Below are 17,714 nucleotides of genomic sequence, written 5' to 3'. Positions count from 1 at the left end.
GTTCCTCGAGGCGCGGGAGACTGGGCAGCTCCCAAGGGACCTACGGTTGGCCTCGATCGTTGTGATCCATAAGGCAGGGAAACCACAAGGAGATTGCAGTTCGTTTCGGCCCATCTCCCTCCTTAATTACGAGACGAAGGTCTTGGGGAAGATCCTGGCCACACGCCTGGGTGCGGTGATCCAGTCGCTGGTTCACCCGGACCAGTCGGGCTTCATGCCCCACAGGAGCACGAGATTGAACCTGCGCCGTCTATTCGGGGTCCTGCAGACGGTGACTGCGCGTCAGGGGGTGCCGGCGTCTCTGCTCTCTCTCGACGCCCACATCCTCTTTGACAGTATCGAGTGGCGATACATCTACGCAGTCTTGGAGAGGCTGGGCCTCGGAGACAACTTCTGCTACTGGGTGAAGCTACTATACACAGGACCACTGGCGAGGGTTCGGGTCAACACGACTATGTTGTGGGAATTTCAACAGGGTTGCGGCACCAGACAGGGGTGCCCCCTGTCCCCGACCTTGTTTGCCCTGGCATTGGAGCCGCTGGCGCACTGGGTGAGGATGGACCCGGGGGTATGGGGTATAGATATTATTATTATTATTATGTTTCTTATATAGCGCCAGAATCGACCCCCGAAGGGGTATCTCCGCGCTTGCCTTGGGTACCCGTCCTGGCTTTTCCCTGTGAGATAGCCCCTACAGAGCATCCCCAAGGTGAAAGCCAGGCATCCCGCCCCGGGGGGGCAGTTGTGGAGATTAAGCAAGCTTAATGCCCAGAGTTGCAGAGTGTGAACCCATGATTAGGTCAGGCACCGAAGCGAGAATTATCGAGTCCATGGACATTTGAGCTCAAGACCCTGCCGCGTCGGGAATTGAACCCTGGTCCCGGGTCTGACCTCTGCTTCAGGGTCTGCCTGCTCTAACCAGTGAGCCACACTTCTCCAGTGGTGGGAGGTGGATGGGAGGAACGCATATCGTTATATGCGGACGATATATTGCTCTACACCCAGCGGCCGTCAGACTCCATACTGCGACTAATGGTCGTGTTATGCACGTTCGGAGAATACTCCGGGTATAGTATCAACTGGAGCAAATCCCTGGGCTATTTCTTGGCGGGACCCCAGCCGCAAGCGGTGCCCGGCTGCGAGGGCCTTGTTTGGCGCGCAGCGTTTCGTTATCTGGGGATTTGGGTCACGCCGTCCGACGCCGAGTTTTTCCAGCTCAATGTGCAGACACAACTGAACCGCCTGCACAGCGACGTGCAGCACTGGCGAACCCTCCCAGTCTCCCTTATGGGCAGGGCCGTCCTATTCAAAATTATGGCCTTGCCCCGTCTGCTATATGTACTGCAGAGCTCGCCCTTCCCGATCCCGGAGCAAGTCTTCAAAACGGTGGAATCGGAGCAACGCTCCTTGTTGTGGGGCGGGGGATGTCCAAGGGATTGCTCTTCGAAAAATTGCAACGGGGTCCCTATGAAGGGGGACTGGCGGTACCCAACATCCGTCTATACTACTGGTGCGACACAGCTGATTAATATCAATGGCCCACAGGAGGAGCCGGCATACCGAGTGGATCGAATGGCCCTAGGGGCGGGTTCCTACTTAGCAGCTCTTTACTCCAAACCTCGGCGCGACCAATCCTTGCCTCCCCAAACGGCGGTAGTGGTGGACATATGGAAACGAGCAACAAAACTGCTTGGATGGGGAAGGAGGCTTACGGCCCAAATGCCCTTATGGAAGGGAGACTTCCTTAGGGAAGTGGTGAAACTCCGTGACCTGCGACAGTGGAGCCTGATCGGTATAGATACGCTGGGGGACGTATGGAGGAGGGGGCTGGTGGTGGAGTTCACGACTCTCCAGTCGGACTTCCAAATGGGGGATGGCGAATTCCTGCAGTATCAGCAATTCAAACACGCCCTATATAGACATCTGACACAAGGGGGTCAGGTCCCTGAATATGCCCCTCTCGAGGACAGACTGCTGTTAGACCCCATGATTGACAAGGCCATATCACTTACTTACAAAAAGCTCATTAATAATGTTCCTGATATCCTGGGGCCACTGAGGGAGAAGTGGGAATCCGACCTTGGCTTGCTAGAGGACGACGACTGGAATGAGGCCCTGCAGTGTCCTAGGGAGGTGGCGATTCGAGCTAGATTCAGGTTGGCGCAGTTGCGCATCCTCCACAGGTCCTACACCCCACGAACGGTACAATTCAAGATGGGGTACGCATCATCACACTTCTGCTTGAGAGGTTGTGGGGAAGAGGGAACATTCTTTCACATCCTCTGGGACTGCCCTAAAATCCGTACATATTGGGTGAGGCTGAAAGACATAATGGAGGAGGTAGTGGGGGCGGAGGTACCGTTGGAAGCTAGGTGGCGCGTTTTGGGGGTCACGGGGGACATTAGGAGGCCCAAAGGAGACAAGATATTGCTGGCCTTTGCGAGTATGGTAGCCAAAAGGAACATCGCAAGATCTGGGGGAGTGACTTAGTTCCGACAATTGAGGAGTGGGAACGGGATGTATATTGGTGCGAGAGGGCAGAGAAAGTCATCTATAACAGCAGGGGGTGCCCCAAAAAATGGGAAAAGATATGGCAGGCTTGGAGGAGGTATAGAGGAGAATGGATGGATGCCCCAGATGCATCACCGTAGGAGTTCCCCCATGAGGTACCACAAACTACATACCTTGGACACAACCTCTCCCTGGGAGGCCTTGGGCCTCGACTGGTAGTAGAGTCTGATCACATCTCCGGGGGATGGGGGAGGAGGGAGGTAGGGGGGTGGGTCATGACCAGGTAGGCGGGGATTGAAGGAGAGGGCGGAGCGGATTAGTTGACCAGTTTATATTCTGTAGGGGCATGACCTGGGGCTAGACTGTAATATTGCTCATTAATGACTGTTGTACTATACTCATTTAATGTATGAAGACCACTGCTTTCTCACTAATACCTGATGTGTCTTTTGATGGAGCTGTTTTGTTTCAATAAAAAGATTTTAAAAAAAATACTTACTGTTTTGTTTATAAATTGCCACGTATTCAACGTCTGGACACATTGCAGCCAAGAGATCAAAGTAGGAGTACTCCTTGAGTGTCTTTAAAATGTTACCTTTTCAGCTCTACAAAAGGTTTAGTCTAACCTGATAATCTTCTAACTCTGGGAGTTCAGCTTTTTAATCCTCCAGGTAACCAAAGCCTTAGAGCCCAATTGAGAAATTTGTTTTACTTCAACCTACAGAGAATTTGAATTCTCACTCTTTGCTGTCTAACCCTTAAGCATAGACCACAAGGAGAGCTCCACGTTCGAGTTTGCAAAGTTTACAATTTCCCAGTAATTTGAACCAGATTAGTGGATTTTGTTGATGCCAAGAGGCCTCAATATAAGTCGACTTGAAAGATGACTCCTAAATGATGAACCCTATTTAGCGTCACAACTTTGACCGTCACATGTTTTTTATATAACACTTTTTATTAAAGTTAAATCACAGTTATCATTGCAATATCATATTACATGTCAAATAATGAGTTACAATGCATCAGTAATACATGCTACATAAATTAGGCGGTTGAAAGTTTACTGTTCGGTTCTTCTACGCATTGCCATATCTTCCGTTGGTGATGTACAAATATCCCCCCTAAATGCATTCCATCCTCCCCATTTCTTATCCCATTACTTGGGGCTACCTCATAATTTATATACTTCCTTCTCTGCTATCATGCATCGATCCATTTCAGCCACCTATCCAATCGTTAAAAGCTGTTTATTGGATCCCCAAAGAATTGCGATAGCTCTTTTCATTAGTAGGTACCCCAATACCACCCATTGTTGTTCTATTTCCGTCAGATCTGTGGCATCCCATATATTCAAGATTCCCAACCATGGTGTCAGGTGGAGCTGCTTGCCCTATGTGTCACTAATGTTTTTTGGTGGCGTTGTTTCATAGAGGGCGTACCTCGGGACATTCCCAAAAGATATGATAAAAGGTGCTATCTTGACCACAACTTCTAAGGCATAGCGCGTCTTGCCTACTGCCTATCTTGGCCAGGAGTACCCCGGAGAGGTAGGATCTATGTAGGAATTTTAGTTGGATAAGGCGAAAGTGATGATTTATCTCTGTTTCCCTGGGGGACATTAGTGCAGGCTGCCAGTCCTCGTCGTCTATTGTGCCTATGTCTGTCTGCCATTGGTTTCGAAGGGTTTGAAAAGAATCAGATAAGTTGTTATAGAGCTTACGATACGTGCAGGAAACAGCTTTTGTAAGGAGTGGTTCTGAGAGTAGGCGGTCTTCCAGAGGGGAAGAGTCTGGTATGGAGGGTATGTCTGAAATGTTAGTGAGAAGTGCATGTCTAATCTGCAAATAGCGAAAGATTTTACCTGGTGCGAGGTCGTGTTGGTTTGCAGCTCTTTGAAGGTGAGGAATTTGCCCATGTGTATCAGGTTCCCAATGTTTGTTATACCAATGGTGTGCCATTTATCGAAACCCGTGTGGTGGCAGAGAAGTCCCAGCTTCTGAGAGAAACAAAGCGGTGTGGATTTCGTAAGTTTATCTGCCCATCCTAGACGATTGGTGGCCTGGTGCCAAATACCCACCGTTTGCGACATAGGTCCTAGGTAACGGCCCTTTCGGACTTTGCTATAGAGGGCACCTAAATAACCCTCCTGCCTGGTGTGGTAGCACTCTAGGCGAAAGCCTGGATTCAACGGGGAACCATGAATCCATTGGCTAGTGGCCACCAGTTGTGTGGCCCGATAATATAGATGAAGGTCAGGAAGGGCAATCCCCCCCCCCCCCATCGTACCACCCCTTCGTCAGTTTTTGGAGGGCAATGCGAGGTGCTCTGCTATCCCATAATAAAGTACGGATCTCTCCTTCGATAGTAGTAAAATAGTTGTTGGCAATTGGGAATGGGCATTTTTGTATAAAAATCTAGGGAGTGCAAGCATTTTAAATAGGGCTGCTCTTCCCAGGAGGGACACGGGCAATGATCTGCAGTGTCATCTTGTAGCCGTCAAAGGGGGCCCAGAAGATTCCGATCATAAAATGTTTTGGGGTCAGGTGTAATGTAGACTCCTAAGTATTTAAAACGTTCAGTGGCTACATCAATTGCATAACCACTCGGCAATTTAGGTGCGGTGCCATGTAAGACGTATAGTACCGACTTGGACCAATTGATGGTGTACCCCGCGTATTTGCCAAAGTTAGTAATGATGTTAAGCAAGCTATTAATTGAGGCCCGTGGGGACCCCAAATAAATCAAAATATCGTCAGCATATAACACAATTTTATCCTACTTATCTTCGCTCCATCCCATTCCACGTATTGAGACATCACGTCTTATCCAGTGTGCATATGGCTCTAGAGCCAGCGCGAACAGCAGGGGGGACAGGGGACATTTTATCACAAAAAATACTCCAATTGACCAACCAGTTGTCAGAATTGCTACTATGCTTGCTGTGTCCAAAGGCAGGGACAGAAGAGGAGAGTAAAATGAGGGGGCCTCTCTAGTGGAAGGTTGTGCTAATAACAACTGTGTGTATGGGAAAGAGCACCTTTAGTTTTAATTACCCTCACACACCCTGGTTGTGTCATGCTTCATCATCGGGTCACCCCGACCCCTACAAGTCAGGGTGGGCTCAACCACAGTGTTGGGAGCTCTTCAGATAGATAAAGGCCAGGGGGGTTAAAGATTAAAATACCTCAGTCATACCCCTGATTTCCCTTTATTCTTGGGTCTGACTGGGTCAATAAAAATCTAAAAAGCGGGTCTTAATGGAGTATTATGGTCCTAAGACTTTCTTCAGGGCGGAAGGAGAACCCCCCCCTATGTGAGTACAATTATAGGAAGGGAAGTCCCTATCCTCTCCGTGAAGCGAGGGCAGAGTAGCTGCTCCTCACGGTGTGTGAAGTGTTAGTTTGTCTGTTTTCTGCCAAGCTCCATCAACTGCAGGAGGGCTGCACGTTACTCACAGGACCGGAGCGATAATGTGGGTGGTCTTCAGTTAAGGTCCTCACCAAGCATTTCAACCTGTTGCGGTTTCCAGTCCCCTGCCTGGTCCCTCTCTGTAATGCAAATGTATGCTAGGTATGATTGTTCACTCTAACTTGACCTAGCAGTGCAGTGTATACCTATGCCACCCACTGTCTGAATCGAGGACCAAAACGAAACCTCGCCAAAACCTCAATTAGGTAAGATCATTCTATTGAATCAAACTCCATGACGGCATCTAAGGACAATATAACTGCGTATTCCTGTAGATATGTCTGCCTGCCTAGGACGACGTGAACTCGACGAATATTTATAGCGGTGTTGCGTCCCTATACGAACCCCGATTGGTTGTCCTGGACCAAGGAGGGAAGGACTGCGATCAGGCGGGACGCAAGGAGTTAGACTAACACCTTGGCTTCTGAGCTTATTAAGGAGATGGGCCTATATGAACCACAATTGGCTGCTAGTTTGCTGGGTTTGTGTATGACGACAATAGATGCTAGCCTTTGATCCAAGGGGAGAACACCGTGCTCCAAGCTCTCGTCATACATGTTTTTTAGGGTGGGTGCTGCTTTAAGGGCCATTCCCTTGAGGAATTCGATTGGAATCCCGTTGGGCCCCATTGCTTTCCTGGAATTAATAACAAATATGGCTTTACAGATTTCTTTTGCTGTTCTATCTGCATCTAGGGCTTCTCTATCACTATCTGAAAGTGTGGGTAGGGGCATTTCCTCTAAGAGCTGGCGTGAATCGTCAGAGGAGGTGGTGGTCTTAGAGGTGTATCCCGCCTCCAGGTGGTCTGAAATGCTTCCGCCACCTCCCGTGGGTCAGTTACCTGCTTCCAATCATCGAGTAGGAGTTTGGGAACCCAACAAGCCGTCTGATCTCACCGCTCCAACCACGCTAGCATTTTCCCAGCTTGTTCACCTAGCTCGTACACCCTGTTGCGTGTACGGAGGAATCTCGCCTGTGTTTTCTTCTCGTGCAAGGGTGTTATACTCTAGTTGCTTATTCCGGAGGTTGAGGGATGTGGCGTCTGTGGGGGAGGTGTTATGTACTGTTTCCAGTTGAAGCAGGTCACTTTCTGATGGAGTCAGTTGAGCATTTTGATTCTTAATATACCCTATCTTCAATGCTAGTGAACGCCCCTTAATCACTGTCTTATAGGCCTCCCAAATGGTGTTGGCCGAGTTGACAGAGCTGACGTTTTCACTAAAATAGTAGTCTGTGTGTTCCACAAGGTCTTCCTCAATATTCGGGATCATCAGAAGCCATGGGTTTATGATTATAGGGCCTCGGGTACAGTGCAGTGTGAAAGTAAGTTCAGCCCTAAGGGGAGTCAATGCGGGACATGCTTTTGTGCGCATTTGAGGAGTGTGTGAAGTAAGCTGGGGTGGGATGCAATGTTCGCTAGACATCAGTGAGACCCATTGCCTGGGTGAAGTCGGCCATGTGTGTGTTTCGTCTGGAAGATAGTTTTTGGGGGTGTCTATCAAGCGTCTCGTCCATTATCATGTTGAAGTCGCCTTCCAGTATAAGAGTGTCAGGGGGAAGATCTATTAGAAGTTTGCCCAGGTCTTGCAGTGCTACCTTGCCCAGCGAGTGTGTCGAAGGTATACCTATATTACATTTAGTGGCTTCCCCTCCCATGTCGCCTCCAGCACAGCAAATCTACCCTGCGGGTGACCGTTACAGGTTTTAACTTCATTTTCCTGGGCCAATTAAAATTACTTTTGAATTGGAAACATGTTTCCAGATCTAGCTATTGGCTGTAGTTGACATAGTTGATCAAGAAATGATCCAGTAGCACTCCTAGTTAACAGAATGACATCACCAGCATACCAAAAAGGGGTCGTCCTTACCATTGATTTTTTATGGGTTTGCTTGTAGCAAGGTACGTTGACCTCCAAATCATTGATGTGTAAAGTAATCAAAAAGATAGACAGCACACGTCCTTGGTGACCATTTTAACAATTTCAAAAGTAGCTGCACACTCCCTCGGCAGACCTTGGTGAAGAGTGCAACTGTTGTAAGAGTGATAAGATTCCTCCTTCAACCCCCACACAAACCCCTTTAACCCATAATTTAGGTCCGTTAGTCAGTTTGAAAGCAGTTGACGGGTCTAGAAATTCAAGGTAAAGCCCCCTTGTTCATCTTTGCATATTTCACAGTCAGAAAGGATAAATGGAGGCACTGTTATTTTGCCCCCAAGCTTTCTTGGAAGCCCAACTGAAACTGTGATATCACTTCTGCCCCAGGAGCCCATTCTTGTAATTGTGGTCAGGAATATTCTCCAAAGGAGGTTGAGGGAGGAATCTAGCAGGGATAATAGATCCTTAAACAGCTGCTCAGTGTTGGTGCAGTGCACTGTGAGATCAAATGCTCTGGGGTTTGTGCAGTGTACTGTAGGATCAGACCTGTGTGGTTATTGAAATGTTGCAATACCCTGTGGGATCAGATGTTCTGGGGTTCGTGCAGTGTACTGTGGGATCATATTCTCGGTGGTTAGTGCAGTGTACTGTGGGATCAGATGTTCTGGGGTTCGTGCAGTGTACTGTGGGAACACATTCTCAGTGGATAGTGCCGTTTTCTGTGGGATCAGATGTTCTGGGATTAGAGAGCTACACTGTGGGATCAGATGTTCTTTGTTAGTGCAGGGTACTGTGGGGTCAGATGATCAGTGGTTAGTGCGGTGTGGGATCAAATGCTCTGCGCTTAGTGCTGTGTACTGTAGGATCAAACCTTGTGGGCTTATTGCAATGCACTGTGGGATCATATGCTCAATGGTTAGTTCAGTGTACTGTGGGATCAGATGCGCTGGGGCTAGAACACTGCACTGTGGGATCAGATACTCTCTGGTTATCCAGTGTACTGTGAGATCAGATGCTCTGGGGTTAGAGCACTGCACTGTGGGATCATATACTCAATGGTCAGTGCAGTGTACAATGGGATTAGATGCTCAATGGTTATTGCAGTGTACTGTGGGATCAGATGGTTAGTACTCACTCGGCTGTATTTCTATTAACGATATTGCTCGGCTTCCTCCATTCTATCCGGGCATAGCTTCTGGGAATGCACTACCTATTGTCACCGATTCTATCATAAAACCACAATTGAAACTTCGGTGCACCTATCTAAACACTCGTTCACTGGTAAAACACCAATTAGATATCTTTCTATTATTAGCCACTGATAAACCAGATATTCTACTAATCACAGAAAACTGGCTAACTCAAGACTCACTACCTGACATTTTAGCAGCGCTTCCCTCAGAGTATTATATCTTAGCAACCAACCGCCCACCAGGAAAATCGGGTGGAAGGGTGGCAGCCATCATTCATAAAAATCATAAATTTCTGGCCCTTACCCCCCTTTCCCTTACTGAGTCTGAGAATCTTGTCATCAAGCTTAATGCAGACTGTGGCGCTCTGGAACTGGTACTGATTTATCGTTCCCCTCGAACAATGACTACATTCCCAATATCTCTAGGAGAACAAATAACCTCCCTTGTAGTAAACTTCCTGATAGTCCTCCTAGTAGGGGATTTGAATTATTGGTTTAATCACAACGCAGGTGGACCTCAGGCTGTTGAACTCCAGGAACTGCTTTTAAACCTCAACCTGACCCAGCATATATTTCTTCCCACTCATGAAAAGGGCCATATATTGGACCAAATATGGTCCCATAACTTATCACTCTCAACCCCTTCCATCTCGCCTCGTATTTGGTCGGACCATCATCTAATCCAGTTTATGATTACTCTTGATGGCCATATCAAATCACCAAATCAGGCGGGAGGGGATGTATGATGTTACTACACGTACTTTGACAACGCGTACCGTTACAACGCTACTTTTACAACGCAAGACGTTACAATTACTTGCGTTGGGGGGCGCTGGATAGTAAATAGTTTTATTTACTATTCCAACTCCAGTCCCCGTGGACTCTAGGGAAGGAGTTGGATAGTAAATTAAACTATTAAACTTGCGTTGTAAAAGTAGCGTGGTAACAGTACCATGTTGTTAAAGTTTCGTCGTAAAGGATGTTCCCCGACGGGAGGCACAACCAGGAAATGGAATTCTGTAAATATATTGGCCTTCATAGAAACCTTAAAATTCAAGCAACCTATACTAGGCAATGAAGTAGATATCATGGAAGGAAAGATCATAGACTGGTTACTAGAGGCTGCAGATATCCATGCTCCTGTGGTTAAGTTTTCCCTTACCCGCAGCTCGGAGGCCCACAAATGGTTTACCCCTGAACTGATGAAATTAAAATTGGAACTATGCCAGAAAGAAAGAACCTAGAGAATGAAATATTGCCCGCAACATAAGGAGGAATGCACCACAGCTCGCAGAGAATATTTAAAAATCATTCTAAAAAGTAAAACTGAATATTTTTCCAAGAAAATACTATACTCTCAAAATAAATCCAAGTACATTTTCAAAATAGTAAATGACCTTTGTAATAGTGACAGAACGGCTCCTACGCAGGTTCCCACCCAGGAGTTCTGTAATTCACTTAATGAGTTCTTCATAGATAAAATCACTACCATAAAAAGGAGTATTCCAGATTCATTCAGTTCAGAACTTAGGGACAACACTTGTTTTAACCCACATACTCTGGATACTCTTCCACCTTTTGACCTAAAAACACTCTTGGAGCTTTTATCTCATATTAACTCTGGGTCCCCCAACGATAGCTGCCCCCCACATATTTTGAAAGAGGTCTGCTCAGCTTTGCCCCTGAGTATCCTTCCATTCTTGAACGAATCTTATACACAGGGAAGGCTCCCTAGCTCTTTCTAAAATGCTACGCTTATCCCACTACTAAAGAAACCTGGCGCAGATCCGCGGGACCTGGCAAATTATAGACCCATCTCCCTACTCCCCCTCCTGTCTAAACTTCTCGAGGCTCACGTGTCCAGATGTCTCTCAAATTTTATAGAGCAAACTGACTACCTCGAACAGAATCAGGCCGGATTCCGGCCGTTACACTCTACGGAAACGGTGATTCTTGCAGTTCAAGACACCTTAAGAGCTAATGCAGATAAAGATATCCACCAGGCACTGGTGCTCCTTGATTTGTCTGCTGCATTCGTCGGAATGTCACCATCTTTAACTATGCTGACGACTTGCAACTAATTGTTCCCCTGAAAACACCAGATTCAGTCGAAGAGTTTCAGGAAACTATGACGCATATACAAAAGTGGATGGACCTAAAAAACCTTAAGCTCAAACCAGGGAAAACAGAATTAGTCCTGCCTGGGAAGAGTGATCTTAGTTGGGGTACCCAGTTCTGGCCAGCACATATGGGCGCTCCGTCCCTAGCCACGCAGTCAGTCAAGAGTCTGGGGGTTATCCTAAGTGCCGACCTGTCACTTAGAAGTTAGGTGGGAGCTATTGTGTCATCCAGCTTTTTCCAATTAAGAAAAATCAGGAAAATCGCATATTTGCTTACCCATTCTGCACTTGAACAGGTAATAATTGCCTTTGTGCTCTCCCGCCTGGATTTCTCCAATGTTATATATCTCGGGCTCCCAGCCGGACTACTAAAACAACTGCAGATGGTGCAAAATCAGGCAGCGAGACTGATATGGAAACCACACAAATGGCAATCAGCCTGACCTGGTCTGGAAAAACTTCATTGGTTACCATTAGCCCAAAGGATCACCTTCAAAACTGGTTGTATAGTTATTAAAGCACTGCAACCTGCGTTCTGCCCATCTTAATTTGGTCACTATTCCTTCCTTTAAAAGGAAGAAGCAAGGTGGTTGCTCTTTTTCGTTCTTGGCGCTACTCTATGGAACTCCCTCCCTATTTCACTCAGGAATTGTGATAATCTTTTGGTCTTTCAGAAAATTCCTGAAAACGTGGTTATTCAAGCAGACATACGTCTAAGGAATATATCTGGATCATTGACATTAGCGCCATGAAACCTATGGGTGTACGTGCGCTCTATAAATAAATATTAACATAACATAACAATGTACTGTGGGGTCAGATGCTCAGAGCTTAGTGCACTGTACTGTGGGATGAGATGTTCTGGGGTTAGTGCAGTTTACTGTGGGATCATATGCTCAGTAGTTAGTACTGTGGGATCATATGGTCTGTGGTTAGTTCAGTGTACTGTGTGTTGATATTCTCAGTGGTTAGTGAAGTGTACTGTGGGATCAGATGCTCAGCGGTTAGTACAGCGTACTTTGTGACCATATGCTCCCTGGTTAGTGTGGTGTACTGTGGGATCATATGCTCTGGGGTTAGTGCAATGGACTGTGGGATCAGATGCTCTGGAGTTAATGCATTGCGGGATCAGACACTCCAGGGTTACCTCAGTACATTATGGGTTCTGATGCTCTTGGGTTACTGCAGTGTAGTGTACAGTAGGCTCAGGTGCTTAGTAGGTAGTGCAGTGCACAGTGACATCTGATGCTCGGGGGTAGAGCAGTGCACTGTGGGATCAGATGCTCTGGGGTTAGTGCAATGTACTGTGGGATCATATGCTAAGTGGTTAGTGCACTGTCCTGTGGGATCAGGCGGTCCGGGGGAAGTGCAGTGTACTGTTGGGTCAGATGCTCAGTGGTTAGTGCAGTGTGGAATCGAATGCTCTGGGGTTAGTGTTGTGCACTGTAGGATCAGACCTTGTGGGCTTACTGCAATGCACTGTGGGGTTTATTTATTTAGTTCTAAAGTTTTATATAGCGCCAAACGTTCTGTGGTTAGTGCAGTGTACTGTGGGGTCATATGCTCCATGGTTAGTGCAGTAGACTGTGGGATCAGATGTGCTGGGGTTAGAGCACTGCACTGTGGGATCATATGCTCAGTGGTTAGTGCAGTGCACTGTGGGATCAGATATTCTGGGGTTAGTGCAATGTACTGTGGGGCAGATGCTTAGTGCAGTGTACTGTGGGATCAGATGCTCAGTGGTTAGTGCAGTGTACTGTGGGATCAGATGTTCTGGGGTTTGTGTAGTGTACTGTGAGATCATATGCTCAGTGGTTAGAGCAGTGTACTGTGGGAACATCTGCTCAGTGGTTAGTGCATTGTACTGTGGGATCATATGCTTAGTGGTCAGTGTACTTTCAGATCAGATGCTCTGTGGTTAGTGCAGTGGACTGTGGGATCAGATGCTCTGGAGTTAGTGCAGTGTACTGTGGGATCAGATGCTCGATGGTTAGTGCAGTGTACTGTGAGATCATATGATTAGTGGTTAGTGCAGTGTACTTTGGGATCAGATGCTCCGTGGTTAGTGCAGTGGTCTGTGGGATCAGATGCTCTATAGGCCCAGCTCCTGTGAATCAGTGGAGACCAGAGGTCAACAAAACCCCTTGCTCGATGGTTAGTGCAGTGTACTGTGAGATCATATGATCATTGGTCAGTGCAGTGTACTTTGGGATCAGATGCTCCATGGTTAGTGCAGTGGACTGTGGGATCAGATGCTCTGGAGTTAGTGCACTGCGGGATCAGACCCTCTGGGGTTACTGCTGTGCATTATTGGATCAGATGCCCTGGGAGTATTGGAGTGCAGTGTACAGTGGGCTCAGGTGCTCAGTAGTCAGTGCAGTGCACTGTGAGATCTGATGCTCCGGGGTAATGCAGTGCACATGTGGGTTCATTTTCCCAGGGTATGGCTCAGTGTACGGTGTGGGCACAAACCTAAACTATTTTAGTATGCTGACATCGTATCCTGACACTAGATTGCCAAATTTGATTAAGATTTTGGATCACATACTCTAATAACCCTTTCTCCCCCCTAGGCTTCGCACGCACAGTTTGAAAAAGATAAAAATGAGTTGGAAAAGGCAAGATCTGAAGCAGAGAAATTGGAAGAACAGATAAAGGCTCGGGCCGCACCATTGGTCAAAAGGCTTGAAGATGGGAAACGAGCAGACGCAGACCTGGAATCTTCTTGGGAGGTTCGTCCTTGGAATGCATAGTCATGGGTCTGAGGTTTGCTTCTGGGGTCTGAGCTGGGATGTACTTGGTGCTGAAAAATAAACACTGCAGTAGGACAGTAGGTGACATTGTGACTCAAATACCAACCTATCCGCCAGGCACTCAGGACATACTTACTGACGGCACTTTTGCCCTCAATATAAGGTCCCCCACCCATCAGGTTACCCCCATTTAGCCAAATGTCTATGAACTTGGGTACTTCTCATCATATCCTGCAAATGGGGCGCCAAAGCAGAATATGATGTTTTGTGCCTTCCAAATGTAAGCCAGTGTGTATGAAAGAAGAGGTTTTATAAAATTCCTTCTGAATCACATGCTAGAATGGGTGCCCACAAATGCAGAGATGTACAGATAACCTCTGTACCTAAAGTCCATATTTTGTGCACATTTCTGTAATACATAGTTTTCCTTGATACCCATTTTTCACTCTACGTATTTCACCATGAATTGGCCTATATTCGGTACACAATGAAAAACCATTGTAAGATGCAGCTTAGTTTTTGGCTTTAGGTTCTTTGTCGACCTATAAATCCCATATATCACCATAACCAGAAGGATCTTGCAGACGTAATGGTACATTACTTTTGTAAATAAGCCTTTGTAACAAAAAGTTACAGATGAAAATGTTGTCTCAAATGGCCTTTTCTTCCTACTTATTTTCAATATTCTAGCTTTGTGCAGCTCATTGAACAACTCTACTCCAGTATAGAAGTTGTCCATATAAAGCTTAAAACCTTTACGAAGGAGTTGCTGAAAAAGCTCCCATACAATCTTTGGAGTGTCTCCTAGCGTTGGATTGCAACCTACGGGTTTAGAGCAGGGCCCTCCCCTGTATACCTTCTCAAACTGTATGCATAGCCAAAAGAGCTCTCTCTCACACATCATGTACAGTTTGATGCCATAATAAGCTTTTTTTGCTTAGTACGTTCTGCCTGAACAGCAGACATGCTTTGTACAGGATTAAGGACTCCTCAATAGTTGTATTCATTCCAGGAGTATAAACTCTGGAAACTGGAAGACAAATGTTCCAACCCAGTCCAGATTTCATTGATTTTCCGTAGTACTAGATGGCCCGGCAAGTAACGCACATTTGAAGGGCATATTGTAAAAAATCGAGGTACTCAGAATCTCGGTTTACTGGTTGCGTTATTAAGGACAAGTCAATACCTCGATATTTGGTCCACCTGACCCAGATCTTCCCATGCTTCTGTGGACAGCCCCTCGCCGGAAACACCGCAATCCCCGTAGACATACACCTATCCATGGCCTTTTTAGGTTTCGCCTGGGGCACGGAGCTTTAGCTCCGCCCCCAGGAGAAATCTGTAGTTTTCAGTAAGGGACACTTGAATCCGCCCTCTGTTCCATTGGCTAGCTCCATAAATGGAGGCTAGCCATTGGAACAGAGATCTGTCCGTCAAGGCCGGACCAGATTCGGGGGCGTTCCCGAGAATTTTTCTCTTTTGGCTACGTCAGCCGAAAGCCTGTTCTCGGGAACGCCCCCGAATCTGGGCCGGCATTGACGGCACGCGGAAGAAGTCCAGGTGAGTGCTTAGGAGTTACCGAGGCCGAGATCGTTCTCCTTAGCCCCCGCTTTTGTGGCCTAAAAACTCCTGGCTGTGAGCGCCCCTGCCGTGAGGTAACCCTGTTGTGTTCCACCGCCGCGGCCTGGGGCCTGAGACTGCGCCCGCATCTCCAGAGCCACGGAGACCAAACCGAAGGGGCAGCTAGCTGATTGGTGGCTGGCACGCAGGAGCCGTGCTCTGATAGGCTGCTGGCACGAGGGAGCCGCGCTCCGATTGGTCAAGGAGCTCTGACGTCATCGGGGGCTCGCCTCAGGGCCGCTGGGATTGGCCCATCGCTCGCAGAGGCCATGTGAAGCCGTCCGTGATCCCTGAAGCACCGAGGGTTCGCCTGACCCCGAGCCGCTGCAAGGCGCCCGCCGCGGGGACTGCACCACCTTTACAGCCACACGCTCTCGCCCAGCCGACAAGCAGGGGGGCAGCGAGGAGACCTTCCCGGAGACGGCTGCGGAGAGTGAGGCCAATGAGGACGAGCCCCCCACCAACCCCAGTAAGTGCACACACCCACCTACCAGCGAGTGGCCAGCACCCGAAGATTGCACCCCACCGTCAGTGGCCTTTACCAGCCTGTGCTGGTTTACGATTATCAGCAAATACTCGTTTTCTCTGCTAGCTGCGCCAATCACTGGAGGAAAGCAAGATATCAGCGCGAGTGTGGTTATCGTGACAGAAGGCGCCTGCCTCGGTCGCCTCGAGGCTCTGTGCGAAGACAGGGTGGAGATTAGTGCTCGAAAGGTGTCCAGTTAAAAGCCAGTTAAATTATGAGCGCTTAAATGGGAATCCCTCATGCAAAGTAACTTAAATGAAGTAGTTAATAAAAAACGTTAGTCGTAATGCTCTTGGAGGCCTTGGTGCAGATTGGTGTCCATGTTGTGCCCATTGTGAGGGTGGATGTGTGTATAAGAGGCCATGAATAAAAGAGGAGGCTTGATTTTTTAGTTATATTTTTGCACTTTAATATAGTGCGAACTCGACCGGAAGGCATCGGAGCCGCTTTACGTGAGCACCAGTTGTATTACAGTCGGACACATTCATTTTTAGACACGGTCAGACAAAGTGATTTGCCTAAAATCACATGATGTTTGAGCCGACACCCGAACCTGTCTCCCCAGCTTCAAAGTGGGCCGCTCTAGCTGTTGAGCCCCATTAATGCCCCTATGCTCGCAGCACCAAAGAGGATCTGTAGCCATTGATCCTCACTCAAGCGGGGTGTGAGTGCCAGATTTCATTCTGATAGCCCCAAACACCAAGAAGTTGTGATAGCCAGTGTAGTGGTAGTGCTGCCGTGGCGGGCCTAGTCACTGCACACCAATTTGGGTGAACTTCCACTGTGCTGGGAGCAGTGTTCTTCCTAACCAGCAAAAGCAAGTTCTGAGGGTATTTGCTGCAGATGGAAAGGGTGGATTACCGTTCATCCTAGTTGGTGCTTCCTTCCTTAAGTGGAATGTAATGTGCTCTGTGCACCTGCTTCCTGCCAGACACACCATCACATCGCCAGAATCGTCATTCCCAGTGTTGTTGTTCTATTCATGCTGAATGCTTAGGTTGATCTAACTTAAAAAATGTCCTCGGGCAAATTCATCACAGGTTCACATGTCCCTTAACTCTCCTCCCATAGGCGGAACAGATAGTAGCGACAGATTAGCTCCTCCAATACTTTGGCCCACGTCACACTTTGGACTTTGGCAACCCTGTTCTTTTGATTCTACAGCTGTCAGCTTGCTCTGAAACAAAGTTATTTGGCAGTTGAAAGTGCAAATGAGAAAAGACATAGGGGCATATGTATGTAATTTACATTTTGCGATTCTCAAATAGCGATTTTTAAGGAATCGCTATTTGAGAATTGCAAAATGGAATGTATGTAATAAATTGCAATTTTTTTGCCAATCTCTACAATTCCTTAATAGCGATTAGCAAATTGCAAATCGCAATTAAGGAATGAGTGTCCCATTCATTCCTATGGGCCAAGAGGCCCATAGGAATGAATGGGGATACATTCTCAATTGCAAATTTCTATGAGAAAATCGCAATTTGAGAATCGCAATTCCAAGGGTGCCAGGGTGTCCAAAGGACACCTGTTGCACCCCTGGAATTTGCATGTATGTACATGTGGCGCACAGACATGCCCTAAGGGCATGTCTGTGCGCCACATTGGACTTTGAATTTTTTTAAAAAAATGCACTTTAACAGGAAA

The 17,714-nt window shown here is 47.4% G+C and overlaps 1 protein-coding gene across 4 annotated transcripts in view; it reads left to right on the top strand.

The window, feature by feature from the left end:
- IFI35 (interferon induced protein 35) overlaps nt 1-17,714 on the top strand; it is a 247,484-nt gene that overhangs the window by 76,739 nt on the left and 153,031 nt on the right. For 3 of the 4 annotated variants that reach the window (XM_086924056.1, XM_086924055.1, XM_086924057.1), the window contains one exon: nt 13,742-13,900. The exons of the other annotated variant lie outside the window; for it this stretch is intronic. In XM_086924056.1, coding sequence (XP_086780182.1) covers nt 13,742-13,900 — 159 coding nt within the window. The remainder of the gene's footprint in view (nt 1-13,741; nt 13,901-17,714) is intronic. 4 annotated transcript variants of the gene reach the window in all.

Source organism: Lissotriton vulgaris, chromosome 5 (genome assembly GCF_964263255.1).
Source record: "Lissotriton vulgaris chromosome 5, aLisVul1.2, whole genome shotgun sequence".
Classification (NCBI taxonomy): Eukaryota; Metazoa; Chordata; class Amphibia; order Caudata; family Salamandridae; genus Lissotriton; species Lissotriton vulgaris.
Note: the sequence above shows the minus strand (reverse complement) of the source record. Positions and strands in the feature narration are given on the sequence as shown.